Source organism: Aspergillus pseudotamarii (assembly GCF_009193445.1).
Source record: "Aspergillus pseudotamarii strain CBS 117625 unplaced genomic scaffold BDV38scaffold_90, whole genome shotgun sequence".
NCBI lineage: Eukaryota > Fungi > Ascomycota > Eurotiomycetes > Eurotiales > Aspergillaceae > Aspergillus > Aspergillus pseudotamarii.
The window spans coordinates 24132-43935 of NW_022475104.1; the positions used below are offsets into that span (position 1 = coordinate 24132).

At 49.2% G+C, this 19804-nt stretch overlaps 8 protein-coding genes across 8 annotated transcripts; 5 read left to right on the plus strand and 3 right to left on the minus strand.

The window, feature by feature from the left end:
• Nucleotides 1-133: 133 nt before the first annotated feature.
• On the minus strand, nucleotides 134-1518 carry BDV38DRAFT_288030 (ferrochelatase HEM15; the record flags this gene model as incomplete). The annotated part of the gene is made up of 3 exons (XM_032060978.1): nucleotides 134-591; nucleotides 647-1229; nucleotides 1297-1518. The coding sequence occupies 3 exons, from the start codon at nucleotides 1516-1518 to the stop codon at nucleotides 134-136; spliced, it is 1263 nt and encodes a 420-aa protein (XP_031908164.1).
• A 280-nt stretch (nucleotides 1519-1798) lies between these two features.
• On the plus strand, nucleotides 1799-4295 carry akuA (putative DSB repair complex subunit Ku70). The gene is made up of 6 exons (XM_032056074.1): nucleotides 1799-2063; nucleotides 2124-2735; nucleotides 2785-3631; nucleotides 3690-3793; nucleotides 3845-4072; nucleotides 4140-4295. The coding sequence occupies exons 1-6, from the start codon at nucleotides 1995-1997 to the stop codon at nucleotides 4245-4247; spliced, it is 1968 nt and encodes a 655-aa protein (XP_031908165.1). The 5' UTR covers nucleotides 1799-1994; the 3' UTR covers nucleotides 4248-4295.
• A 168-nt stretch (nucleotides 4296-4463) lies between these two features.
• On the minus strand, nucleotides 4464-6321 carry BDV38DRAFT_297298 (DUF3431 domain-containing protein). Its single transcript, XM_032063098.1, has 3 exons — nucleotides 5717-6321; nucleotides 5014-5655; nucleotides 4464-4951 (listed from the first exon to the last, which is right to left on the minus strand). The coding sequence occupies exons 1-3, from the start codon at nucleotides 5965-5967 to the stop codon at nucleotides 4903-4905; spliced, it is 942 nt and encodes a 313-aa protein (XP_031908166.1). The 5' UTR covers nucleotides 5968-6321; the 3' UTR covers nucleotides 4464-4902.
• Nucleotides 6322-8178: 1857 nt separating this feature from the next.
• On the plus strand, nucleotides 8179-9188 carry BDV38DRAFT_262161 (uncharacterized protein). The gene has a single exon (XM_032056075.1). The coding sequence runs from the start codon at nucleotides 8452-8454 to the stop codon at nucleotides 8683-8685; it is 234 nt and encodes a 77-aa protein (XP_031908167.1). The 5' UTR covers nucleotides 8179-8451; the 3' UTR covers nucleotides 8686-9188.
• Nucleotides 9059-9376, plus strand: BDV38DRAFT_288033 (ankyrin repeat domain-containing protein; the record flags this gene model as incomplete). The annotated part of the gene is made up of 1 exon (XM_032060979.1): nucleotides 9059-9376. The coding sequence occupies one exon, from the start codon at nucleotides 9059-9061 to the stop codon at nucleotides 9374-9376; it is 318 nt and encodes a 105-aa protein (XP_031908168.1).
• BDV38DRAFT_262162 (uncharacterized protein) lies at nucleotides 9313-10085 on the plus strand. Its single transcript, XM_032056076.1, has one exon. It carries the CDS (start codon nucleotides 9418-9420, stop codon nucleotides 9595-9597), a length of 180 nt encoding a protein of 59 aa, XP_031908169.1. The 5' UTR covers nucleotides 9313-9417; the 3' UTR covers nucleotides 9598-10085.
• Nucleotides 10086-11070: 985 nt separating this feature from the next.
• Nucleotides 11071-12451, minus strand: BDV38DRAFT_262163 (U2-type spliceosomal complex subunit CWC24). Its single transcript, XM_032056077.1, has 2 exons — nucleotides 11795-12451; nucleotides 11071-11735 (listed from the first exon to the last, which is right to left on the minus strand). The coding sequence occupies exons 1-2, from the start codon at nucleotides 12325-12327 to the stop codon at nucleotides 11255-11257; spliced, it is 1014 nt and encodes a 337-aa protein (XP_031908170.1). The 5' UTR covers nucleotides 12328-12451; the 3' UTR covers nucleotides 11071-11254.
• Nucleotides 12452-14011: 1560 nt separating this feature from the next.
• Nucleotides 14012-19652, plus strand: BDV38DRAFT_223860 (putative nuclear migration protein (ApsA)). The gene is made up of 2 exons (XM_032052823.1): nucleotides 14012-14595; nucleotides 14649-19652. Exons 1-2 carry the CDS (start codon nucleotides 14194-14196, stop codon nucleotides 19194-19196), a joined length of 4950 nt encoding a protein of 1649 aa, XP_031908171.1. The 5' UTR covers nucleotides 14012-14193; the 3' UTR covers nucleotides 19197-19652.
• Nucleotides 19653-19804: the final 152 nt, after the last annotated feature.

The window sequence follows — 19804 nt, forward strand, 5'->3', positions numbered from 1 at the left end:
CAATATAGGCCTAATGTTCACTAGAATGATAATTATCCTTTTCCAAGAATCCTACAGTACATAATATAAACAAAGTAAAAATAATATGACCCCCAAAGGAAAAAAGAGAGAGAAAAGAAGAGAAGAAAGGTTATTACACTACAAGAGACGCGGCTTCTTCCCCGGCAAAGAACTTCTTCTGCTCCAGACATCTCTCACTTTTACAACCCTGGCAGCGCAGGGTCATCTGACGAGAGCACTTTTCTCCCTTTCTCAAGTGCTCCTGCGCGATATTCGCAAGGGCTTCGATGAAAATGGGGCTTCCGTTCAAGCTTTCCGCTCGCTTAACTCCAGGGGAATTGGCTTCTTCCATCACTTCAAGGTCCAACTCATACAAAGTTTCAATGTGGTCGCTGGTGAAGGCGATCGGCACAAGGACAATATCAGACTGCCCGCGCTTTACATACTCCATGACAGTGTCGCTGGTCTGAGCCCCAAGCCAAGCCGACGGGCCCACTTGAGATTGCCAGCACAGCCGGTAAGGGTTGCTAAAACCAAGTCTTTGCATTACCGCATGGACAGTCGCTGCAACTTCAGCCGGGTACGGGTCACCTAATCTGGAGTTAGATTTTACGTCGAGCAATTGGCGCCATGGCTCGAATCTTACCTCTATTCACCACGCTCATAGGCAGACTATGGGCGGAGAACAGCAAGACCACACTGTTCCTCTTGTCCTCCGGATATGTCTTGAGCTGATCCTCGATGTTCTTTGCGAAAGCTTCTACTAAGCCGGGATGGGTCGGCCACCGATCAATGACACTCCACTGGATGGAGCCGGAGGGGTCCACGCTCTCATTGGCGCGCCTACCCTCCAGACGATTTCTCCATTTCCATAGTTCATTCAGAGAACTGCCTGTCGTCGAACAGGAATATTGTGGGTATTGTGTAAATGCGACAGCACGTCCTCCTTTCCCTCTTCCAAACCCATCATCGAGTAACTGGGTATACATCTCTTCCGTCAAAGGCGCGGCATACCGAAATGCAACATAGGGTTTATGAGGTGCGCTTTCAGGGTTGAGTTTGTCTAGTAATTTGCACATTTCCTGGCATTGGTATTCGGACCATTTTCGGATAGGCGAGCCGCCTCCAATGTCCGCGTATTGCTTTTGGATCTTTGGTGTTCTCCTCTTTGCGATAAGTGGTCCAAGATATGTTTGAAGTCGTCCCAAGGGAATCAGATCACCGTCGGCCTTTACCAAAAAGCGAGGGAAACATTAAAATTGGTCCATGAGAAAGTCTGCCAGTTTGAAAACATACAAATAACCTGCTCAAAAAGTCTTCCACCTCATTCGTCGTAGAGGGCCCGCCCATGTTCAAGAATACCATTGCGGTAGGACCCTTGGAGCCAGTTGCATCTTGAGTGACCGGAGGGACTGCCGTTGCGAAGCCATTTCGCTGTTCTGCGTTGTATCCAAGCGAGCTGCGAGCTACCGGTCGCAGTAGTTGCCGAGGAAGCGTGAAGGTCCGGCGGAGAGCCATTGTAATTGACAGACGGTTGCACAATTCTTTTTCCAAAAAGTAATGACCAAAGCCTGCAAGTAACGGCGATAATAAAGCAATGAGGTCGGAGCGAAAAGGGAATAGGGATTTTAATGGGCCATGTGGCAAGGGTCAATAGTAATCAGAAAAGATGCTGACTTGAAGCAAAGAGTCCAGAACCGGTAAAATGACGGATGTGTTGGAGCTGAAGCGAATGACCAATCATAATTAACTTGGGGTCATCAAGTCTTGGCGTATGTCACCTGATGTTCGTGTCTTCCCCGCGTCGTCCGGTTGAAGTGTCGCGTCACAAGTGACGAAAGAGCGGGAACGCAGGCAGCAGAGTGACAGGCAGACACCCAAGAAAGTACCAATGTTGGTGTCCAAGAGTACTTTCGCGTCGATTACTTAAACATCGCCCTTGGCTGCTTTTCTTTGACGCATTTTATGACTTACGACTCTTTAACACATTCACAATGGCTGACGAGGATCAAGTTCGCGGAGACGACCAGATTGATGAGGAGGAGGAGGAGATCGACGAGAGTGTACGCACCTCCAAACCCACCTCAAAACTTACGAGGCTAACAAATTATAAACTAAAATAGGGATACAAAACAGTGAAAGATGCCGTTCTTTTTGCCATCGAAGTCAGCGATTCTATGCTCACGCCTCGTCCATCTTCCGATTCAAAGAAATCTGCGGACGAGTCCCCCACAACGGCCGCACTAAAATGCGCATATCATCTCATGCAACAGCGCATTATCTCTAATCCCCGTGACATGATCGGTGTGCTATTATATGGGACGCAGGCGTCTAAATTCTATGACGAAGATGAAAACAGTCGAGGAGACCTTTCATACCCACACTGTTACCTTTTCACAGACCTAGATATTCCCTCTGCGCAAGAAGTCAAGAATCTTCGAGCACTGGCACACAATGATGATGAGTCGGAGGATGTACTTAAGGCGTCAGACGAGCGGGTCTCAATGGCGAATGTGCTCTTTTGTGCCAACCAAATATTCACGTCGAAAGCCCCTAACTTCTTGTCTCGGCGATTGTTCATAGTCACCGATAATGATGATCCTCATGGCAATAACAAAAGCTTGCGATCCGCTGCAACTGTACGTGCGAAGGACTTGTACGACCTCGGTGTCACTATTGAGCTGTTTCCGATTTCTCGGCCAGACCATGAATTCGATACTGCCAAATTCTATGACGTAAGACTCTATTGACCCAAAACGAAGTATCGCTGCTTACACCAATTAGGACATCATCTACAAAGCTTCTCCTTCGGATCCAGATGCCCCAGCATACTGGCAAACTGATTCCAAAGCTTCTCCAGCTACCGGAGATGGGATATCCCTACTCAATACCCTTTTGTCCAGCATCAATTCGAGATCTGTCCCACGGCGTGCGCAGTTCTCCAACATACCATTGGAGCTTGGACCGAACTTTAAAATCTCTGTCTCGGGATATCTTTTGTTCAAGCGTCAGGCACCTGCCAGAAACTCCTTCATCTGGCTCGGCGGCGAACAACCCCAGATTGTGAAAGGAGTGACCACTCAAATCGCTGATGACACAGCTCGCACCATTGAAAAGTGGGAAATCAAGAAAGCTTATAAGTTTGGCGGTGATCAGGTTGCCTTCACGCCCGACGAGATGAAGTCACTGAGGAACTTCGGTGATCCTGTCATCCGTATAATTGGGTTCAAGCCTCTTTCTGCACTTCCATTCTGGGCCAATATTAAACACCCCTCCTTCATCTACCCATCGGAAGAAGATTTTGTTGGCTCTACACGAGTCTTTTCTGCATTGCACCAGACACTCCTCCAGGATAAAAAGGCCGCACTTGTCTGGTTCATTGCGCGTAAAAATGCCAGCCCAGTCCTGGGGGCTATGGTCGCTGGAGAAGAGAAACTAGATGAGAGCGGCGTCCAGAAGTTCCCTCCGGGAATGTGGATAATACCTCTGCCGTTCGCTGATGACGTCCGTCAGAACCCCGAAACCGCACTCCATGTTGCACCTGAGCCATTGATCGATCAAATGCGGTATATTGTCCAGCAATTACAACTTCCGAAGGCGTCTTACGACCCCTTCAAGTATCCTAATCCATGTAAGCTTTTGTCAACTTCCTGCATATAAACCGTGGTTTTAACGCATTGCTCTATTAGCCCTGCAATGGCACTATCGCATTCTGCAAGCCCTGGCGTTGGATGAAGACCTCCCGGAGAAGCCAGAAGACAAAACAGTGCCACGATATCGGCAGATCGATAAAGTATATCGCACATCCCTATTCTTTCTGGGGATCTTGCTGACCTTCACTTAGCGTACCGGCCACTATGTATTGTCTTGGGCCGACGAATTGGAAAAGCAATACGCGAAAATATCGGCACATGGCCCGAAGAGCACACTCGTCAAACGAAGCGCCAAAGACCGCACATCTGACGTCGAAGATGCAGCCCAGAAGTCATACAAGAAAGCGAGGGTGGAGACAGACGAGCAAGGCGTTGAAGATGTAGTGCGATCCCATTATCAGAAGGGTTCTCTATCGAAGGTGACTATTTCCTGCCCCCCTAGGCCTGTATCCGGATAAGCAACTAACGCGGGTGACTTGTGTGCAGCTTACGGTACCTGTCCTTAAAGACTTCCTGAATGCCCACGGACGCTCTGCTGCTGGGAAGAAAGCTGATCTCGTTGAGCGAGTGGAGGAGTACCTAGAGCAGAAGTGAAGCGACGCTAGTATTGGTTACCAGAGACACACTTTAGCAGATAAGGTTTCTCCATAATTCTAATCAAAAATACATAACGCTAGAACACTATCAAATGCTTTAACTACGTAGCCCTACTCAAAAATGTCACCTCAGAGCAAATGTGTGCATATTCGAGGCCCCCAAACATTGTGAGAACCAAGGGCAAGACAAAGATATCTAAAGAAAGACTTGCCACAATAAAGCATAGGCTATCTGACTCTGTAACAGTAAACTAGAGAATTCCGGATTTCATATCTGGCATAAGTCGCTGAGGCGACTTTTGACCCTCGTCGATGTATCTTTACCCTAAATCCGAAATCATAGTGGGAGGTCTGTTACCGCACTAAGTCACTATACCAACAATGTTGTAGTTGCGCAGTAGTATGAAACAGATAGAAAATATATTTCAATATACTCACATGCTTTCTAAACCGTACCGGAAGAAATAACAAAGATGATTCAGACGGGTATATCCGAACGGACGAAAGTCCTCTAACAACGCCTGTCTAATCCCAGAAATGCATGCTTAAAAGAATAAAGAGAGTACATGGGATAAATATCTGCGGGAAAACCCACAAAATAAGATGATCGTGGCTGGTGTACAATATATATGTATCTTAGGAACGCGAACGTCCTAGCATTTGCCGTATACTTGGCAGTAGCAGAGTTCCTCGTCTGGACAGCTAAAGGAGAAACCATATTAGTTGTTTTTGTTATTAGATAGGCTGGTGCAATGGGTACTTACTATACGGACTCCTTGCCGAATATGACATGCCAGAGGAATTCCATGATTCGTCCGCTACTGGCGTCGTCCTTTTCTGTGTCGATGACCCATTGGCGGAACTTGACGTAGTCTTCTCGGGGTCGTTTCAGGACCTGTTCGCGTGACACAGCGAACTGCGCGCAGCATGCTGCGCCGACGAGTTGGGGTGCTTGGAGGAATTTCTGGGTTTGACGGTTCTCTGACGAGGGGTCGTCTGTAATGGCGGGTGAAGTGGTTGTGTTTAGAGGCGGGGTGCTGGTCCCTTCGAATACTTCTTCCCAGACCTGTTGCGTTACATGGCGATTCATGCGGTGTTCCTCCTTGCATCCGGGGTTCCAATTGCAACGGAGGTTGACATAACCGTTCTGTTGAATGAAATCAAGCTGTAAAGCGCGCATCGCGGCTACATTGTCGTGCAAAGGCGCATCGACATGCCAGGCCATGAAGAAGCCGGCGCGGTGGGCGTGGAGGAAAGCGATTGTGGAAGGAAGGTTGTCATAATGGTCAATCAGATACGTGAGGTAGGCCATAGATTCGTGGCCCTTGTTGAGGGTGGTTTTCAGTTTGTGTTTGTCTGCTTTGGTTTTATTCGAGGGGTTGACAATGTATATCGCACGTTGCCAGCTTCAAGCGGTCCCTTATTAGCAAAGGAGCCCATTGTTGAACGTTGAGAGGGAATGTGTACTCAGGAAGTTCTTGCTCGACCCATTCGGTGGGTTCTTCTTCCAGTCTGGCCATCACAATCACTTTGTCCCCTAGTTTTGCGTGGTAGTGGGATAAGCCCTCATGGTGGGGAACCTTGGAGTTCAGCCAATCTATTAAGTATGCGCCTGCGCGATACTGACTGCATATTTCCTCTAGGTGGAGTTTTAATAGGTATAGTGGGACGATGAGTAGTAGGCATGCGCATAATGCTAACCTAAAGCCGCATCTCATTGTGAAGTTTCGAGGGGGTAGATGAGCGACAGTTCATGCGTGGTATTTGCCACACGGTGTTTACTCGGGTACTAGGGATATCATATAGCGCAGTACACAGGGGTACTGATCGTTCACTGGCGCCTCGTATGCATATAAGAACTGGAGGACCTGGATGCTGGTGACAGCCAATTGAACTTAAAAAAGGGAGGGTAGCGGAAGGAATTGACAATGAAGGGAAATGAGGGTTAGTATATTAAAAAAGAAAATTGAATAATATGAAATTAAAAGGAAGGACATAAAAAGACAAACTGGCAAATATGAATGATAGTCAACGCGCTTGAAAGAAGAAAAGAAAGGAAAAGGACCGAGAAGGGATAACACTACATGATGGCAAAGAACCCTTAGGTACGAATACGGAGTATGTGGTTGGTATTTGAAATTTGGAACCAAATACCTTGCAATAGTGGCCCGTGCATCACTGTTACCGCCTGGATGAGAACCAATAACCTGTGACGTACAGATATTACATCGGCAGAATATGCCTATAACAGTAGGCGGTTGCCAGCGGATACGCTAGACCATATTAGGGTGTTTCCAATTTCATTGGAACTGCTCCACATTTGTAAGAAATGGGAGGCCAAAGCGCTCAATAAGCTCGAGAAGGGAGGTCTAAAAAGAAAAGATGGTCGAGGAAATGGGATGGGATGGTTGTACCAGCAGCTCATGAAAACTCAGGATCAACCAATATCTTTATTGGACGGTCCGCGGACATCATGTTGAAGGTGTAGCTCCAGTGAGAGGAATCCCCACTGTTAGGCCACGCGTTAGTGCTGCTTAAGCTCTGGGGCGCCACTAAGGGAAGGCTCGCCATAGGCTCCAGGGGGCTGTGTTTGTTCAGGAGGTTTTAACCTTTAGTGGGCATAGCGGGGAAGCTTGGCGTTGGCCCATCAGGCTTAGTTGCACCCCCCGTCCACTACTAGATTAGAGTGTCTGCACACTTAACTTACTTGGATAAGCCTTCTTTGATCTTCTGCTACTAAATTAGTGAAACAACACTCTGACCCTTGAACCTGGACTGGAAGTTTTGCCAGTGGGACAAAAAGCTGAAGCCCTCACAGGAACTGGAATTCAAACACCGCCACAACTGACCGTTGGGAATATGTCCGGTAAAGTTCTGAAATGGAGAAAGAGAACCGTTGGAACCACCAATGGAAGCGTTTCGTAGCTTAAATCCAACTAAAGGACCTAATTGGTTGACAGAACCATGGACCGCACGTGGCGTCCCTAAGTACCTTCCACTCGGTCGCTAAGTTCTAATCCGTAAGTTACTAGTCCGTATCCATGGATATCGGTCTGCCATGCCAGATACGGACTTTTAAGCGAGCGGGGAAATAAAAACCAAAGTTGGAAATGGCAAAAGTCAGTTCCAGGTCAGCACACAGCCCCCGCCGCAGCACTTCGATCGAGGATGTCTTTTTCTAGCCATGCAAAAGTGCGTAACCTACTCCTGGTCCTGTCGCAAGGGTGATACCGGTACGGAAGTGTCACAATAATCTATTCCTGCATCACCAATGAAACTTAACGGGGACATTAGTAGCACTACATCGAGTACGTGACATATCTATCTCCTGGCGTCGGCTCAAGACAGGCAGCAATTGGTATGTGGTATTGAGAGTGATCATAAACCCTGAATACTAAACAGCCTCTGCCATCTGCTGCTATTATAATATCCTGTTGCCTAGAGTAACCCAAATGCTTAGATGCAGACACTTCATTTAATTTTGGTACTAAATACATGGCAGCTATGAGGGATTTTGCGGTACACCTATATACGCATGAGAGGGGAAAAAAGGATATAGAGGATATTAAAAAAAAAAAAAAAAAAGGAAAGGAAAGAGAGAGAGAAGATGAAGATTAAAAATAAGGGACAGAATCGGTTTTATTGGTTGCAGTGAAGAACTGCGAGTTTTTCTGTAAGTCAGGTAGTTGGCCAATAAATACGACGCTTCCATGAGAGTAACACATGGGTGATCACTGACTGTTTCGAACTACTCACCGACCACATACTGAGCACGCACTCATAGGTGGTGACAAAGTACTCTTTTTTTGCTTCTAGAACTATCTCTTCTCTTCTCTACTAATTGCCAGCCCTAGTAGCATCATTAAATATCAATGCATTCCCTAGTAATGTATTCTGTAACATGAGTCTGTGTTATATTATTCAACACCGTTGAATGGCCTTTTTATTACTTCCCTACATATATCAAGGAGATTGTCGCGCTATTAGTATAATGTGATACCTTTCTTTTTAAAAAAAATGTCTAGATTGTGTAACCCCCAAGCGATGAGGACATGGCTGTCAAAGAGTTGCCTGCTCCAAACGAGCATAAAAGGGACTAATATCTACCTCTACATAGGGCTGGATTAGGAGGTTGCCTGAGGACTGCTCAGGTCCTCTTGGAACTACTGGATGATCCAGGTCAAATTGATAGGGACGGTAGAATGCGCCTACACCTAGCAACCCTCAGACGGCATACCAAGATTATTGACCTCCTTGGGAAGTGTGGGATACCTTACACCAAGAAGAAGAGAACAGATATTCCTCATATAATTCGCACCCATGATGACAAACGACAAAAACCGCTAATACTGGCATCGCAAATGGGACATATTAATTGCGCGAGGCAGTTCTTTGAGTCCCGTGTAGATATCAGCATCAAAGACGCTACTGGGTAGACTGTCGTGCATTATGCCGTGCTGAATTGCCCTGAAATTATCAAAGACGTCGCGGGGCAAGACTAAATGGGTATAATTGATGAAGAAGGCTGCACACAATTGCATATAGCACCAAAGTACAGCAGCGTTAAGGCAACATTCATCCTTTTGGACGTCATACTCGGGTCTGAGAAACCGGACCAAACCATCAAGTCTCTAGGCAATAGGAAGAAGACGGTACTTACTCATACTTGAAGACATCCGCTTTCGATGCGCTGAAATAAGGAAATATCAAAATTCTCCAATCGATGTACAGCAAGTTTGGTGTTATCTTGGAGGTTGACGACCTGTTTTATGCCGCTCTAGAATATGCTGTGAGATCTTCCGCTGTAAGATGACTCGCCTCCTGCTGGGTCTGTCTCCAAAAGCTGTGAAGAAGGCCGGTCAAGATGATGAAATGCTGCTCCATGCCGCAGGAGAAAGCAATTCAATGGAAATCGTCACACTCCTCCTAGAATCAAATGCAGGCATAGACTCTACAGACACACAGGAAAGGGTTCCTCTCTATTATGCAGCAAACGAAGGCTATGTGCAGATTGTGAAACAGCTCATCATATATGGTGCCGCGGTTAACCACGCGGTCTCATCGGGGCATACACCTCTACACCAGGCCGCATATCAGGGCCACGACGAAGCGTTACAGCCTTGCTAAAGGCTAATGTATCTGCAAATAGGCAAAGAAAGACATTTTAAATGTCGCTGCTTGGTGCCACAGTCAATGGTAATGTAGAAACAGTCATCACTCTGCTTCGAGCGGGCGCAGACGTCGACATGGCCGACGAGGAGGGCCGCCCTGTAGTCCACAAAGCGCGACGGGGTAATCTTGAAATCATGGGCTTCCCGGTGGTGCACAAGCCAGCCAGAGATTATTGATACCCAGACGGCAGAGCAATGGACCCCTCTTCATATTGCTAAGTCCATATCAGAAACAGACGTTGGTAGATTTCTGAACAATGTCGGCAGTACCCCGTTGCACTTGGCAATAAATGCTGGCACCTGCCAGGCAGAAGGTAGATACTAAGCTAAGAAAGCACCCTCGAGCAAGATACTATACTTGCGTCGAGACTTCTCGAACTCGGCGCCAACCCCTTTAGGACGAGTCGCGCAGTCAAGCGTCTTGCTTTGAGCTCGCTATTCTACCCCAAAATGTGTCAAGATTAGACTTTATTCACACTTGCCTAGACAAACGAGTGGTATATCTTTACTCAGAGACACTGGGCCTGAATTTCAAGGTGCTCCGTCTGGCAACTGATCTAAATAGGTAAGAAGGCTAGGAAGAGCTGCAAAAGCTGAGGGAAGAAGTCTCAGCTGCCAAAGATCAAGATGGCTGGCACCTCAATCATTTTGTTCATCAATCTGCGAACAGGATATTTGTTCAGCCAGGACGCCTCCGGCTTGATTTACCTAAGACGCCGACTTAGCTTGTCATACCATCACATTGGATATCGCAGGGTATGAGTATCCAAGGCCGTGCGGATATTTCGCCAGCTAAGCTTGGTGTTGGATTTAAATCCGGCCACAACAGCGGAGAGAAGCCAATGTTATTATGCCTCAGAGCAGATTGCCCATTTCTCCCAAGAGATATGGGCCAGGTGTACTTTGAAGTGACAATATCGTCCGCAGAAACCCTGGTCCACGATGATGAACCTGAAATTATCACTGTCGGGTTTTTTTGGATAGTTTGTTGACTAGACATGAGGCACACGCAGGATGTCGCACTTGGTCGGTGGGCTATCATGACAATAATGGAAGCTGCCATGAGGAAGATGACCAGTGACTGTTCAAGCTATATGTATCTATGCTATCAAAATTACTTTACATGACTAACTTAAGGACCACGTGTCCAGCCGATAACAAAATCGAGATCATGTTTAGAAAGAAAGCTGTACCCATTAATGAGTCTCAGTCGTGGGGCATGCAATGTGTGTGTTAACTTTCGGCAGAGTGATTTTGTCTGGCGAAGGAGGCTGGCCAGAGATATCAAATGAATACTACCCTTGTGCCGCACTCACAGGCCAATCGAAAGACGGCCCTAAGACGGGCTACTAAAAAATTGAAATGAAGATGACCCTAAGAGTTTCAACAGACAGAGGATATGGCAAGGTCTCACTTCAATAGTCATCCGGATGAACTCCATGTTGCTACTTAAAATGGATGCCTATTTCTAATGGTACAGTGGGGCAGCAGATTGTCCTAAATACTGAGAGACTGCTGGAGAATAGTACATAACGTGAGGTATCCAACATACTACTAGGCATCTGAGTGATACTCCCGCCTCATGTAACCTGGACAGACATCGGTCTTTAGTGTATGACGAGCCAGAGGACGGAACTTCCACGATGCCGAGTTCTTTACGTAGTTGGTAATGTTCCAACTCCGAGCCTTGTTCAGGCTGACTTCTGTTCAATTTTGATAACCTAGAGCTGCCGTGAGATTATATATACATAATTTGCAGACCTGCTGCAATAGACATGACTTTATTGCTTCCATGATTGAGACTACCAACTCATTCCAACCACTAATACCTGCCCTAAGCGCTTTGGGCCTCTTCCTCTTCTTCACTGCTGACTTCTTCACTGCTGACTTCTTCACCATCGGCTATGGCCTGCTCCCGGCGTTTCCTTGCACGCTCTCTCTTCTTCTCCAATAATTGATTCAGCTTCTTCGCGGTGTTGAACACCCCGCCGGTGCCAGCGCCACATGCGGCACATGATGGATTTTTCCGATATCGTTGTAAGGCGCAAGACTCGCAGAAATAATGCCCGCACTTGGTGACAATCGGGTTCTGATATGACTTCTTGCAGATGATACAGGCAAATGGGATGCTTTCGAGAAGCTCCTCGTCCTCATCGTCGTTGTCCTTTGATCTGTCACCCCCACGTTGGGAGACGACTTTTCCATCCAGTTTCTTTCCTTGAGTATTTTTATCCCATTCTTTATCTAATTCCCAGCCCTGTAAGACGTTTTCTCTAACATGAGCGTAGATACACGAGTCCCCAAACCCGCACCAGCTAAACCATGGTCAGATATAAAATTTCAAATGAACCTGATTGGTGAGAGATAAACTTACCCCGTCTGTTTGTAGTCTTTGCAGACATTCGGCGTATAATCCATAAATGTCACGGTACGAATGTTAGTGGGGGCTTTGATCGGGCCGAACTGTTTTGCCGGGGCATCGGGATTCTTTTGGATGAAAGACTGGTAATTGGCCGCGCCCTTGTACGTGCCATCCGATGTAGAGGGGGCATTCGACGTTGGTTGGGCCCGTGTCTTCCCCAAGAGATTTTTTGAGTCCAACTCGTCATCGTACCAATTCGAATGCTTGGTAGCATCATTGCTGGATGCTAATGGGGCCGGCGTGGCCGTGACGGGCTGTTCTTCGTCTCTCCGGGGTGCATTGGTTGTAGACGAGGCTGTCACTGCAGCGCTCTTGCGTCGCCGTTTGATTCTGCGGCCCTCTTCATCATCGGACGACGTGAAATCGGAGTCCGAAGCAGGTGGCGGCGCCTCGGGCTTCTTGCGAAAATTGGCCTTGGCCTTGGCTGATCGTTTTTTGAAGGAGAACTGAGGGACCTCGTCGGCGACCTGAGTTTCGTCAGTCATGGCTGCGGTTCGCTGGTATAGAGTATCGGAATGGCGAGTTGGCTGCAATGCGCAATATTGCCCCTTAGCAGTCAATGCCGGATATGCTCAGGGGAGTTGCAAATGAGAAAGTCGGATAATTGGCTTGATATCTAAAGTGACCTTGCTTCACGGCGGTGGCGTTCTTGTTTTCCCGATTCGGTGTGCCCCACGTGATTAGTTACAAATGAAGCTTTCTCCGTGTCACGTGCGATCATCTGCTTTCTGACGAAGCAGATGGAGCCTGACCCAACAAGGGCGGAAATGCAAACCCGACAAACAGCGATGTCCCAAAATTGAGGAGTCGTACCGATTAGTACAGACGCGAGGCTTCAATTGGGTTAAGGTGTAATTTTTCCCAAATCCGGTCTGGCAACCCAAAAGACCGGGAAGAATCGATCTAGTAGTAAAATAGTAAAGATGCTGATGTTGGGAGACGATTAAACTTCCCAGGATAACCGGAAGATCGACCGTGAGATAGATAAGTTAACCAAGATCGCTGTGAGATGTCATTCAGCATTCCCACCCCGGGATAATTGATTGTCCTTTCTTAATAAACGCCTTGTATTAGTTAGCCCTGCAACTCAGAGTTGTTACGTATCAGATCGAGGATAACCTAGTTTCCTGCTCAGTACTTAAGAAAGTAGAGACTCCTGGGCAGATCGAGTGGGAGTGTGCCTCACCCCTCTCCTCTATTGTTATTTAATTAATTGACTTACCTATGATTCTCGTATCCAGAGGTACTGTACCCAATCACTATACTCTCCCTCGCAGTACCTGCAGTGAGAGGAACCTGGTACATGACAGTAATACCTGACTTCTAGTCGAGTAGAATCGGTACCTGATTCTAATAGTCGGCCTTGTCTTGTCTTTCCCGCACGGCCCCAGCTTCTCACTCCCCCCCCCCTGCCCACACGGTGTGACTTCCTTCTCCTTCTCTCATTCTTCCTTTCCTTCTCTTTTGTCTTTCCCCCGCTCAACGAGTCGGTACTCGTCTCGTTGTTCATCCGGCTCTATTTGGAACATCTCTCTCTTTTTCCTTACCTCAATTTCTCCTTTTTATTTTATTTTTTGTTTTTTTTTTCTCTTTATTTGTTCTTAACTACCTTCCTTCATTACATTCAATTTGTCACTCCCTTTTTTTTTTCCTTTCTTTTTTCTATACTTTACTTGCCATATAATAATATTATCTGCGCCGCATGGCGTAGCGCGATTTGTCGCATCTTAATCCCGATTTGATCAGCTCTTGTTGTCTTTCCTTTTTCGGCTGTTTTGGTACAAGTCATCAACCACAGACTCCTGCCGTGCGCTCATTCGTTGTGGTTGGTTCACTCAGCACTGACAAGGTTACGTCTACGACTACTGCGCGTTTGTGTTGTCTGCACGCTACCGGAGACCCCCCTCCATCCTCGGCTCTCTTCCAAAACAAACAGAAAGCCTCTGCGACTTTGACGCAATATCCCCTTGCTCGATCGGTTCATCATACACTTCGCTATCCATCAACGTGATACGGTCGCCTCACAGCAACCGCTCCTCACCGACGCTGCGCACTGGTCTTCGCCATACATATCCGTGGGCCATTCGGTCGCTGGTCGGCTTGCTAAATCATCTGAGCGCAAGGAGTTCTTTCAGATCAATCGTTCTGGTGCAAGTCAGATGATGACCTTGGCTTGATAAAAGACACGACGAACGAGGCGACGAGTTTGTGGGCTTTGGACGACAACCGTGTCCTCATCGGAAAACCAGGTACCACTTGCGGATTATTGTCTGGCGCTTGGTTATTTCCCTGTCCGTCACAAGTAACGGTGTTACGGACGGAGGGTAGAGCGGGATTGACTCATCTTCACCATGGACGATCCTTTTGTTTCCCCCGCCGAGGCGGTAGTTCCCCGCGAATCGCATAGGTATTCGTCTTTCGATACACAATTGTTCAGCCTAGATGCGTCTTCACCAGCACAGGTGAAACGGGCCCTTGAGGCCCACTTGGCGGAGACAGAACGCAGACTGGAGGAAGCATCCAAACTAGGCACAGCGCTCATTGAACAGCAGAAGGAGCTCGAGGACAAGTTGAAAGAAGTTGAGCAACAGCAAGAAGCGAGCCAGATCGGACCGGACCTGCAGCGGAGACTTGTGGACCTGGAGAGAGAATACAGAGAAATTGGTCGGGAGACTGCGCGGGCATTCCTTGCCCCGAAACGTCTCGCGGGTGGTGATGATGGCCATCTGGGGACCCCCTCGTTTGACCAAAAGGTATACAATTTGCCAGCCCGGCACACTATATGGAGCGCTAATATGAGGTCCAGTCACCACTTAGCCCCGCCTTGTTTGCTGGCCAGGCCACCAACTCTCCCAGCAAGGTGAGCGTGCCATCGCGAAAGCAGCGCAACCAACCGTCGAGCCGTGTCCATGATATCGAGTTTGCGACCGAGATCTCCACCTCCCTCCTGGCCCAGGTCCGTCAGTTGCAGGCACTGCTTGCGGAGCGTGAGGAGGCTTTGAGAACTGTGAACTTGGAGAAGTCGAGGCTTGAACTCGAAGCAGAGGGGTATACGCAGCGGATCCGGGCATTAGATGAGAGCGAGGAGCGTTATAAGGACGAAAACTGGGCGTTGGAGACTCAGACTCGCGAGCTTATGACTGCGGTGAAAGATGCTGCCGATCGCGAAAGTAGACTGAACAGCAGCCTGGGTGCCGTTACAACGGAAAAGAGCGCCCTGGAACGAGAATTGGAGGATTTAAAACAAACCAATGCAAAGTTGATCGAGGACCAGACGGCGGCACAGAAAGCGAACGACGCTGAAATCCATCTCCTGCGCAGGAACTTGAATTCAGGAGATGCGGAAAGGCTTGCACTGCAGGAGAAGGTTGAAGAGTTAAACTCGCAGAACGAAGAGCTTGCTAGAGCGGTCGCTATGCGGCTTCGGCAGCAAGAAGCCGAGACCGTGCGGGAAGTTCACCGGGATGATGACTCTGATGAGGATGGTAGAGGGACACCAGAAAATTCGCCGCCACCATCACCCAATAAGTTCACTCCGCGACACAACCAACTGGAGACCGAAACATTGCGGAGTTCCTTGGGCCATGCTCACCGCATGATCCAAAATCTGAAGAGCACCATTCACCGAGAGAAAACCGAAAAGATTGAGCTCAAGCGCATGCTGCAAGAAGCGCGCGACGAGATTGAACAGAAGCGTCGCGAAGCTGTTGCCCCAGCTGGCCCATCCAACAAGCGCCAGAAGACCAAACCTGATAACTCACGCAAAGCTGCAAGACCGAACCTGCTGGGTGCTGGAAGGAGAGGAACGACCGAGATCGAGGAGGTCCATGAGACCGATTGGGAAGACCATGCCACTGACACGAGTCCATCGCACAAGGCAGCTTTGAGATCCTACCGAAGCCGCCCTGAACTGCAGTCTTCAGATGAGCCTAGTGATGCCTATCACACTGCTACTGAGGCTGACGATGCTTTTGAAACCGCCAACGAGCGGGAGGCGACCACAGAAAGCGAAGCTTTCCAGACGGGCGTTGAGAGCATGGCTGATGACAGTACGGATACTGATGAGCTAACTGAAACAGAGGACCGTATTCAGTTGACCCCTCGTGCTCGTGTCTCATCCCTAACGTTGGCAAAGGCTCGTGACCGGAAATCCTACCAGAGCAGTGCTTCCACTTCAGGGGAAGAAGATGAAGACTCCGATGGCATGTTCCCCTCACCCAGTCGAACTTCTACTCCTAGACACCGTCTCAAAAACAAGAGGAGTGTGATGAGAAGGATTCGACCCTCTGGAGAGGCTCCAATGGCCTCCGGTAGCCGGCCATCTAGTTCACGCGAGTCCCCAGCAACGAGTTTCACAGAGACACCAGGGGACTCCGAAGGCCAGAGTTTATTTGCAGAACTTGCAGAACTTGACGGCGAGGAGGATGAGGAGTTCGGCCCGCCGATAGAACACGATGCCGATTCCACACCACGTATCCTTTCGATGCCTGATTCGAGAAGACCATCCCAGGCCACATTGAACACGAGACCCAAGCCTGCAATGGTTGACTCTGGTGTCATGACTGACCCCTGGCAACCAAGCGTCCCAGCCGTTGTGAGCGACGAGAACGTCTCGAATGTTCTTGCAACAACGAAGAAGGCGACTTCAGATGTCGACACTGCTGCTGGAACGAGAGAGCAACCAGAGTTGGTGCATGCTGCGACACAGTGGGCCTCCCCTCAGACGTCATCTGAAGTGAATGGTGAACAACTGTCGAGTGTGATGGCCACTTCGAAGACGATTTCGGATGTAAACGTGGAGCGGGAGGTCAATGCCTCTGCAGCTGTGCTGCCACAGCTCGATGTTTCTCCTATCTCTACTCAGGACACCGTTCCCGTAGCACCTAAGCTGCCTGAGTTAAGCATGTCATACGTTGTGGGAGGCTCAACCGAGCCTGTCGCCGCGCCCATTTCCAATCCCGCGGAGATGGCTTTATCGGCCATCTCTTTGCAGTATACTGAACCCGTTTCTGCTAAGCTCCCTGAGCCGGAGCCGAAGTACGTGCCGGAAGTGGTTGTCTCCTCGATCTTCTCTGAGGGGACTCAGCCTGTTGCGGCAACGCTTCCTGAGCCCGTGCCTGAGCCTTCAATCTCCATGGCAGAGCAGGGCACGAGCACAGATCTCCCACAGCTGGTATACTCCACAATCTTCTCTGAGCATACCCAGCCTGTTATGGCAACTCTTCCTGAGCCCGTTCCCGTACCTGTACCTGTGCCGGAAGCTCCAGTTACTGTCACGGAGCGTGCTATGAGCACCGTGGTTCCAGACCTGGCAGTCTCGACAATCTTCTCTGAACAAACTTTGCCTGTAGTGGCGACTCTTCCAGAGCCTGTGCCCGAGCCTTCAGTTTCAGTTGCGGAGCGTGCTATGAACACCGAAATCCCTGGCCTGGCAGTGTCAACAATCTTCACAGAGCACACCGACCCTATTGCGGCGAAGCTACCAGAACCAGTCCCAGAGCCAGAGCCCACGGTGGTTGCGGGTCAGGCTCCAGCCGAGCATGAGGTCCCAGATTTGACAGTATCTTTTATACCACCCGAAGCCACCGAGCCAGTTGCACCTCAGGAGCGCGAGATTCCCGTCCCTGCTTCTCCGCAGTTGTCGGTTTCCACAATCCGCTCCGTGGAAACACTCCCTGTTGAGGTCACTCCAGCTGCGGCCATCATCCCGGCAGCCCTCCCATCTGATGAAAACGCACCATTCATGCAAACGAAGGGTGTTATGGTCGACAAATCCATTTCAGAGTCTTTGCCAATTGTGGTTGTCGAAGACGAAGCAAATGATAGCTCTGACTATGACACAGCTGGTCAGAAGAGGGATGCCTCCTCCCCTCTGAGCGCTATCTCCGGCAATGCTGTCCCACGCCATGCAAGACGCCGATCGTCAAACCAGGCAGATCAAGGTGCTCAGACGATACTGTCTTCCAAGCAAATTGACCAGATTCTCATGGACCGTGTTACAGCCCGGCCTTTGTCTCCCCCCGACAGTGACAAAGCCAAGGAGCAAGGCAATTCACCCGCTGCCACACCGAAGGCGCGGCCCCGTCCCCAGCATCAGTCATCGGCTGCATCTCTCAATTGGCGACCAGGCAGCGCAGCCAGCCAGGCCTCTACTGTCCATAGTCATCCCCCGTTGCCTTCTGAACATAAAGAGGCTATCATGGCTGCCGAGAAGAAATCGCTTGATCAACAACCGGCCACACCAGGTCTCATGGCGCCTCCTCTTGCTCCGGCTTCCGCTTTCCGCGCTCCACGCCCGCGCACTCCAAATGATTCAGCCGCTCAGGTCGGCTCCATCAGGTCTTCTACTTCACGGGCCAGAGTGAGGCGCGAAAGCCAGGTGTCGCGGAGGTCTTCGGTCTCATCGTTCGCATCCGAGATCGAAGAGCGGTTCAATACCCATTCCACTCCGGCTGGCGGGCCTTATGGCTATGGCTCTGGCACAGATCCACGCATGATTCAAGCTATCACCCAGACCATGATTGGAGAATTCCTCTGGAAGTATACACGTAAGACAGTCTCCGGAGAGATTTCCAACACTAGACATCGTCGCTACTTCTGGGTGCATCCATATACCCGTACATTGTACTGGAGTGAGCAGGACCCTCAAAGTGCTGGCAAGTCGGAGCGTAAGACAAAGAGCGTTCCTATTGAAGCTGTGAGAGTTGTCGCCGATGACAACCCATACCCTCCAGGTCTTCATTGCAGGAGCTTGGAGGTTGTTAGCCCTGGTCGCCGGATCAGGTTCACCGCGACTACTAGTCAGAGGCACGAGACCTGGTTCAATGCACTCTCGTACCTTTTACTGCGGTCAGAAAATGGTGAGGAGGAGGAGAACAATGACCTGGAAGATATCGATGAATTCAACCCTGGGTTCCGGTCAGGATCTCGGTCGCGCCAGAGGCCGCGGTTGTCAATCTCTTCATCGCAGAGTCGCACGACCCGAAATTGGCCGAAACAGCGAGCGGGTTCTGCTCTCTCTTTGCGCCGCACAGGGACCCCCGGTCGCGCTTCTCCGGCTCTGAGCACACCGTCTCACTATTCCGATCAAAGGAACAGTTCCACGTCCCGACTCAGTACAATTCTTAATACTACGCTCAAGGGCTCTTTCGGCCGAAGGGGTCCCCCTGGCTATGCAACATCTAGTATCCATGATGGCAGTGTCTACGGCCGTGACAGTGAGGAGGACCTGCGGCAGATGATGGAGAGGCAAGAGCAGGAGACAGACCGACTTGAGAACGTCCGTGCTTGCTGCGATGGTAAGAGGATGCCCGCTTGGACTATTGTGCCTGACCCACTAACACTTGTAATATAGGCAAGCATGATGTTAGCTCACTCTCAAGGACAAGTCGGTACAGCCCGCGTGTCAACCGGCATCACTCTCATCACTGAGCCTGTCGACGTCTATCGTGAAGATGTGCCCTGTCTTCCCAAGGACATTCTTTATGCATCGCTCGCATCTCTTTCCTTTCCATCCTCCTCGACCCTCATAGCATGCGAATCTCATGAGCGCACGTGTTAGCATTTTATTACTGACTCCCTTTGTTTTTCGGTAGCAGCCACCCTTCGGGCACACTTTCTTGGAACCTTGTGTTATGTATAGTCATTATTAATCTTGGGGGTTTGGTCCCTTTGGCATTTATCCCCACTCAGGTGTCTGGACTGTTCCTGTCATTCATTCGTGATATTTGCAAAATGAGTTATTGATTTAGTCATTTCTTTTGTTGATACTCATTGTCAAGCTGATATATTTATGCCGTTCGTTCCATCGAGTCTTGACCCTTACTTCTTACTACCACTTTCATCTTATGTGCATCTTGCATCCGTCCATCATACTTTTTTCTTTTCTTTTCTCACCTCTTGATACTGAGTTTTTGCAATCTGTAATGACAGCAAGATTGACCGTTGACGCCACGTGTCCGT

Coding starts and splice junctions, on each gene's coding strand:
- akuA (XM_032056074.1), top strand. CDS start 1,995: ATGGCTGACGAGGATCAAGTTCGCGGAGACGACCAGATTGATGAGGAG. Junction 2,064..2,123: donor AGGAGGAGATCGACGAGAGT/GTACGCACCTCC, acceptor AAACTAAAATAG/GGATACAAAACAGTGAAAGA. Junction 3,632..3,689: donor CTTCAAGTATCCTAATCCAT/GTAAGCTTTTGT, acceptor TTGCTCTATTAG/CCCTGCAATGGCACTATCGC.
- BDV38DRAFT_297298 (XM_032063098.1), bottom strand. CDS start 5,967: ATGAGATGCGGCTTTAGGTTAGCATTATGCGCATGCCTACTACTCATC. Junction 5,656..5,716: donor GTCGAGCAAGAACTTCCTGA/GTACACATTCCC, acceptor GACCGCTTGAAG/CTGGCAACGTGCGATATACA. Junction 4,952..5,013: donor TTCGGCAAGGAGTCCGTATA/GTAAGTACCCAT, acceptor TTTCTCCTTTAG/CTGTCCAGACGAGGAACTCT.
- BDV38DRAFT_262161 (XM_032056075.1), top strand. CDS start 8,452: ATGCGCCTACACCTAGCAACCCTCAGACGGCATACCAAGATTATTGAC.
- BDV38DRAFT_262162 (XM_032056076.1), top strand. CDS start 9,418: ATGTCGCTGCTTGGTGCCACAGTCAATGGTAATGTAGAAACAGTCATC.
- BDV38DRAFT_262163 (XM_032056077.1), bottom strand. CDS start 12,327: ATGACTGACGAAACTCAGGTCGCCGACGAGGTCCCTCAGTTCTCCTTC. Junction 11,736..11,794: donor AAAGACTACAAACAGACGGG/GTAAGTTTATCT, acceptor ACCATGGTTTAG/CTGGTGCGGGTTTGGGGACT.
- BDV38DRAFT_223860 (XM_032052823.1), top strand. CDS start 14,194: ATGGACGATCCTTTTGTTTCCCCCGCCGAGGCGGTAGTTCCCCGCGAA. Junction 14,596..14,648: donor CCCCCTCGTTTGACCAAAAG/GTATACAATTTG, acceptor TATGAGGTCCAG/TCACCACTTAGCCCCGCCTT.